This window comes from Tupaia chinensis, unplaced genomic scaffold (assembly GCF_000334495.1).
Source record: "Tupaia chinensis unplaced genomic scaffold, TupChi_1.0 Scaffold000605_1, whole genome shotgun sequence".
NCBI classification, from domain to species: Eukaryota; Metazoa; Chordata; class Mammalia; order Scandentia; family Tupaiidae; genus Tupaia; species Tupaia belangeri.
Window position 1 is genome coordinate 19,904 of NW_006160123.1, and position 7,018 is coordinate 26,921.

At 37.5% G+C, this 7,018-nt stretch overlaps 1 protein-coding gene across 2 annotated transcripts in view; it reads left to right on the forward strand.

Moving 5' to 3' along the window:
* Positions 1-1,840, forward strand: part of ZSCAN29 (zinc finger and SCAN domain containing 29) — a 12,295-nt gene extending 10,455 nt beyond the window's left edge. For both annotated transcript variants that reach the window (XM_006158623.3, XM_027775778.1), the window contains exon 6: positions 907-1,840. In XM_006158623.3, coding sequence (XP_006158685.1) covers positions 907-1,775 — 869 coding nt within the window. In that variant the 3' untranslated portion in view covers positions 1,776-1,840. The remainder of the gene's footprint in view (positions 1-906) is intronic.
* The last annotated feature ends 5,178 nt before the right edge of the window (positions 1,841-7,018 follow it).

The following is a 7,018-nucleotide window of genomic DNA, read 5'->3' on the forward strand; positions in this document are numbered from 1 at the left end:
TCTCTTTCAACTCTCTCTCTCACTCTGCCCCCTCTCTGGTCAAATTAAAATAAATTTAAACAATTCTTAAAAGAAAAGATTTAGGCTAAGGAATTTGGGATTCAGAGTTTACCTGAAACATCTGGGTAAGTGCAAATTGTCAGCATGATCCCAGCCTGGTATTTGGTTCTTAGAGCATTAAAAAGTTGCTTAGCAGAACTTAGGCATTAAAGTAGGTGCTTTTGGAATTTTTAGTGATTATTTTTCAATGGGCAAAGGGAAGTTTATCTCTCAGAAGGCCTTTTCTTTGAAGGACACTAAGTATTTTTCATTTTCTTTTCTTTTTCGACACTAAGTATTTTTCTACCCTGTTCTTATTTCCAACATATTGGGTAATCAGAACTAAGTCATGGTGCATTTTTGCATAGGAAAAAAAAATATGTCATGACTTTCCCAATAACATTGGAACTTGGAAGGGGAATGGGACTCATCAAATTTTCTTGATACAAAGTTTCCAAAAAGTTTTCCTGGGCATTTCTTTATAATCCCCATAGTTACTGGCAAAGAACATGAATAAGAAAACCATGACAAGCCTGAGAGGTGGCAAAAATACAGCATTTGAAAATGTCTTTCCTATATAAACATAGGGATTCTTTAATCTAAAACTCAGTGAGTTTTCATTGCTGTAATGAGATTTTCTGAAGATTCTGGGTATGCAGGAAAGGTTAAAAAAAAAAAAAAAAACCATTAGTTAGCCCCTAGGTAGATGAGAAGCACAAGCAGAAAAAGTAAAACAATGTCACTTTAACAATGGTAGCTATTTGGGATCTAGAGCTGCCTAATTTTTATCTTTAATTGACTAATGTAATACATGTTTTTCTTGGGTTTGCTTTGCCCTAGCATATTAAACATTCTATTTTATATCAGGTTTTGAGGCTGGATTTCAGAATGAAGAGAATCTAAAACGGGATATTTCTGAGGAAGTACAACTGCACAGAACATTACTTGCAAGGTCTGAAAGGAAAATTCCCCGTCGTCTACATCAAGGTAGAAGCAGTGAGAGCAAATGTAGATCAGGAAGACAATGGGAAAAGACCACAGAGGAGAAAAGAGGAAAACTGACACTCCCAGAGAAGAGTTCAGGTAAAGTCCTAAGTCATCAGAGACCTTGCGTGGGAGAGAAACCCCATAAATACTTCAGATATGGCAAGAGCTTTGGTCCAAACTCCCATCTCATGCATCAGATATCCCATCAAATGGAAAATCCATATAAATGTGCAGACTGTGGGAAAAGCTTTAGTCGGAGTGCACGCCTCATTAGACACCAGAGAATCCACACTGGAGAGAAACCTTATCAGTGTCTTGACTGTGGGAAAAGCTTCCGTGACAGTTCAAATTTCATCACTCATAGGAGAATCCACACAGGAGAGAAACCGTATCAGTGTCGTGAGTGTGGAAAACGTTTCAATCAGAGTTCAAGCCTTATAATTCACCAGCGAACTCACACAGGAGAAAAACCCTATCAATGTGAAGAGTGTGGAAAAAGCTTCAATAACAGTTCTCATTTTAGTGCACATAGGAGGATACATACAGGAGAGAGACCCCACGTGTGTCCCGACTGTGGAAAGAGTTTCAGTAAGAGTTCTGATTTACGTGCACATCACAGAACCCACACGGGAGAGAAACCCTATGGTTGCCATGATTGTGGCAAATGCTTCAGTAAAAGCTCTGCCCTTAATAAGCACCGAGAAATTCATACAAGAGAAAAGCTTCTGTCACAGTCAGCATCAAAGTAAGCCCCTGAAAATAAAGGAAGAGTTTCAATAAATGTATTTTTTGGAAAAGTCTTCCCAAAATGAGATCCATCTCCTGTTCTGTGCCCAACTATCCTAGGAAATCCTCTTTAGGATCTATGCCACTATTTGTTCCTTATATTTCTTCCGAACCTAGAGTCAAATTCCCAAGGCAGGCCTTAGAATGAGAGGAAGATTTCAGTCCTTCTTCTTGACAGCATCTGAATTAACAGATATTATCTTTTCCTTCCCAGTGCCTATGTTCCCTTAACAGAAAGGACACAGGAGTAGGTCTTATGAATTTGATGTACATCTTTCTTTATGCATCCTGTCATTCAGCTGCATTTCAACTGAAAAAAACCATCACAGCAGCATTTTAGAAAGAAGTTATAAGACTATTCATTGAGTGGTCCGGCTTTTCCTTATATAGTAATGGAAATGCTTAAAAAAAACCTCTTGTTCATGTAAGCCTCATGCTCAGAGTAACATAGATGTTAGACATCCTCTTCATTTACTTTAAAGAAAGAGGGTTTCAATGTCCATCTTAGACCTGTCCTGTGAATCATCTTGTCAAGAACCTGTTGTTCTTAGGGAAATATAAACCTCGTATAAATATTGGAACCTTGGGTTTCTTAGTTTCTTCCAAGACCTAGAAGGGTTAGAACAGACTATTACATTTCTAGTATCTAGTTTGATTTTCTCTCTCCCACCTCATCTGAATTTTATCAGATGATAAAATTCTAGTCCAGAAACCCAGAAAGAAAGCCAGCTGAATGTGATATTGGGAAAGAGAGAGTTGCCAACAGGGACTCATCCATATTCCACCTAATCAAAATACCTAGTACAGTGTTATGTATCCCATGAGTGCTCAACACTGCAGTGAGCAGAAGCCACTGCCATGTTTCTAGGTATCAGGAACACAGGCTACCTTGTCCCGACTACCCTTTACCCCAATGGCAGGGAAGATGGATTATCTCTGGTCAGTAGAGTTGCCACTCTAGACACACACACACACACACTCAACTGTACACAATTAAAAGCAATCAAACACAAGTATAATTACTGATCTTTATAGTCCAATAGTATTGAGTAACTGTCATATGTTCATAGTAGTGATGGCAAACCCTGTACTGCATAAGTTAAACAGACCCTGTACTTGTCCTTACAGTCTAAAACAAATGATACTGACAAGTGCATATGTATAGTTACAACAGTTTTAGAGAACTCTAGAAATAACATTTTACAAAAACATTAAGATCCCCAGTGCACTGTAGTTTGCTATATATAAAATCTGGGAGATATTTTCTTCTCTATTCAGGAAGGCTTCATGAAGCAGGAAGTGTTCAAGGGAGGGAAAGTTATTGGGTAAATCAGGATGGAATGATATTTGCAAAACTAGCTAAAAAACTGAGTGTTGGGTGGGTGAGGAATGAGAAAATCAGGGAGCAAGGTGTTTTGTGTAGTTGGAGAAAAGGACAAAGGACAGACTGTAAGGAAGGTTAGATAAAGGTTGGAGCAGCAGAAAATCTGAGGAATCATATGATATGGGCTGTGCAGTAGGGAGAAAATCACTTTGGCCAAAACATGGAGTGCCAAAGGCAGACGAGGTGGTATATCCATCATAACAGTAAATCAGGTACTGTGTGTACTTACTGATAAGGGAACAGCTGACTGGCAATGGGGATAAAGCAATTTTAGGGAACTAGCTCCTACGAGAGGGAAACAAAGGCCAGAAACGATAGTTATCTGCTGAAGGTAATTCAGTGGGCAGGTCAGAGGAAGGGTGAACATGACCATATCAACCAAGCCTGGGATAAATAGCTCTTTCACATACATATTTAATTAGAATCCTGTGGCTAAAATGAGATCTGACAGAACAGTAAGTAAATAGAATATTCTATAATTCATAGCTCACTATGTTAGATAAGAGGTTCATTAAGGTTCTAGTGCTAAAGGATCCTAATACCAAGAATCTACTAACATTTATTAGGAATTGAGGGAGGATGGTATCTCAATTATGTTGCCTAAGCAGACAGGAAGGTATAAGGAACACCATGACTTAATGTCAAAAAATAAAAAAGATTATTGTCTTTACTATATGTACAGTCTTGTGGAAAAAAACACTGGTAGGTTTATCTACAGGTAAGAATTCTGGTTCCAGATGTCTTGTGTAAGTCAGCCTGCCTCCATTTCCCTTTTTGTAAAGCAGAACAATGTTTACACCTAATCTGCCTCTCAGGGATACCACATTAAAAGATTATATCTATGAAGTGTCTGATATTTTTTTTAAGTGTTTATATGTATGAAAATTATTATAATTAAGTTATTGATGGTAGAGAAAGATAAATCTTCACCTGTTCTCTTGGCTCCTTTTGTCGGGTAATTAGAGTTAAGCCTGTCTGAATCTTTAAGTTGTAAGTACAGGCACAAATTAGAATGTGGCAAAGAAATCAGAAGGAAAATCATTGGTATCTGAAGCCATCAGGACCAAGGACAATTGAGCATGGGGAATAAGACTTTTTTTAAAAGACCCAAGATCATTTCTTTCAGGTGAAGAATATGTACAAAAAGAAGAGGGTCAGGGAAAACTCTTACCAAGTGAAAACCCAGTTCATCTGAAACTAGTCAACGAACCATTCAGTGCTGCCCGATCTGCGATTTCTGAGCATGGAAGAGGCAAGAAGTAATAGTCTTCAAATATTCTAAGAAAAGAAACCAAGCCCACTGTTGGGGGAATGAACAAGAGAATCTCTACACCCCTAACTTTTTAAATATCCATAAAGCCTTTGTGGGAAGCGACAATGGCATGTGCAGCAAAAGAAGCAAAAAGTGTGTATTAGAAGATGGACAGTCCTATCTGTTATTCTTTTTTATTTTCGCTATATTGTCACTCTTCCTTGTTTTGTTTTAATTTTGTTAGAGTACATGCACTTGCTAGAAAAAGAGAAAGTGAGAAAACACCCACTAAAGAAGATGGCAACACTGTAATCTTGTCTCCATTTCTCCTTTTAGGATTTTGGACATGCACATACATATGACTGGCATGTGTATCAAGCTGCCCAGGTCTAAGACTTGAACTGTGCAGTCAACGGTGTGGGATCCAGCTGCTTTCACCACCACACCAGCTGGCCCTATTCTTCCTCTTATTGCTTGCTCTCTGTGGCCAGTGCCACAGAACTTAACATTTATATACATTCTCTATGTTAATGCAATTTCTCATTTATTATAAATGAGTATAGAGGCTGGGTCCTGTCAACTGTATATAGCACTGTGTTTATAATGACCAGATGTGATAGAGTAGCTGTCATAAGAATGAAAAGATGGATCAGTTCTCTTCTCATTATACAATTCAAAGTGTAAAGTGAAATTTTATCCCTATACACTCAAATGGCTATCTAATGACATGCGTGTCTCAAAGTTTTGACATACAGGGGCTGGCCCCACAGTGCAGAAATTTATATATATTTATATATTATAAATATGTTGTAATTTTAACTTATAAATTATACATATATAAATTTCAGGAGCCTAAATTCCTCCTTTCCTACTACATCCACTGTGGGACTCTTTCAGAAATAAAACTTTAGAACAACTGGGAAGTCTAAAGACTAGAAACAGAAATGCCAAGGATCTCAGAGCTCAAGAAGGGTCTGGCCAGCAGACCTCCATTTTGATCAAAATAAGAGAAGAGTAAGGTAGGAAAATTTTAAAAATACACTGATTCCTAGGGAGAATCATTTCAACTTATATAACCTAATAGGTAAATTAGGGAAGTTATTTTTAAGTTTCTTACAAAAAGCTTCTCAAATAACAAGCAGAATTCAATTTAGAAATATTTTATTGATTTTCTTCCCTAAATACAGTACAAAACTAAAAGACATTCACCTCCATTCTATATAGTGAGATCTACATTCCAATAATTCATACTAAGGACCCACCACCAAGCACCTGAGTATTTCTTAGGCCTCACAAATCTCTGGTTGCCCAAAGCTGGCATTTGAGAGTTTTAAATAGTAACGAGGAAGCAACATTTGAGAGAAACTTTAGTGTAGGCACTAAAACCATATTCCAGGACAATTGCACAACTCTTGGCCCAAACTTTCCCTGATGAGTAATTATCCTAATTTTCCTGAAGTTTTATAATCACCAATAGGGAAGGACTTCCAAGTCATAAAACCACTGATAGAATGGGAAGTTTAGTTAACAACAACACTCAAGTCCAGTAGATTGCATGGTGGTGAACTATGGAAGACCTCAGAGCCTGCTTGTCAATGAAGACGTTATTTCCTAAGTACCTCCCACATGTAGGTGCTGGTGTTAGAACTCATGGTACTTGACTGCTATACTTCAAAGGGTATAGTGGATGGTTTCCTAAGTGGAATATGGCAGGGAGATCTTGGACACAACACATAGTCAAAAGTTCTCATTATAGCTTACGAATTTAACACTTTGGGCTTCAGATGATTCCACTTCTTCCTCAGTTCAGATCTGGTGCTTTCAGAAGCAAAGATGTAGTTGATGGATTTGTAAGACAGATCCCACACCCCCCAGCTGGCCCTATTCTTCCTCTTATTGCTTGCTCTCTGTGGCCAGTGCCACAGAACTTAACATTTATATACATTCTCTATGTTAATGCAATTTCTCATTTATTATAAATGAGTATAGAGGCTGGGTCCTGTCAACTGTATATAGCACTGTGTTTATAATGACCAGATGTGATAGAGTAGCTGTCATAAGAATGAAAAGATGGATCAGTTCTCTTCTCATTATACAATTCAAAGTGTAAAGTGAAATTTTATCCCTATACACTCAAATGGCTATCTAATGACATGCGTGTCTCAAAGTTTTGACATACAGGGGCTGGCCCCACAGTGCAGAAATTTATATATATTTATATATTATAAATATGTTGTAATTTTAACTTATAAATTATACATATATAAATTTCAGGAGCCTAAATTCCTCCTTTCCTACTACATCCACTGTGGGACTCTTTCAGAAATAAAACTTTAGAACAACTGGGAAGTCTAAAGACTAGAAACAGAAATGCCAAGGATCTCAGAGCTCAAGAAGGGTCTGGCCAGCAGACCTCCATTTTGATCAAAATAAGAGAAGAGTAAGGTAGGAAAATTTTAAAAATACACTGATTCCTAGGGAGAATCATTTCAACTTATATAACCTAATAGGTAAATTAGGGAAGTTATTTTTAAGTTTCTTACAAAAAGCTTCTCAAATAACAAGCAGAA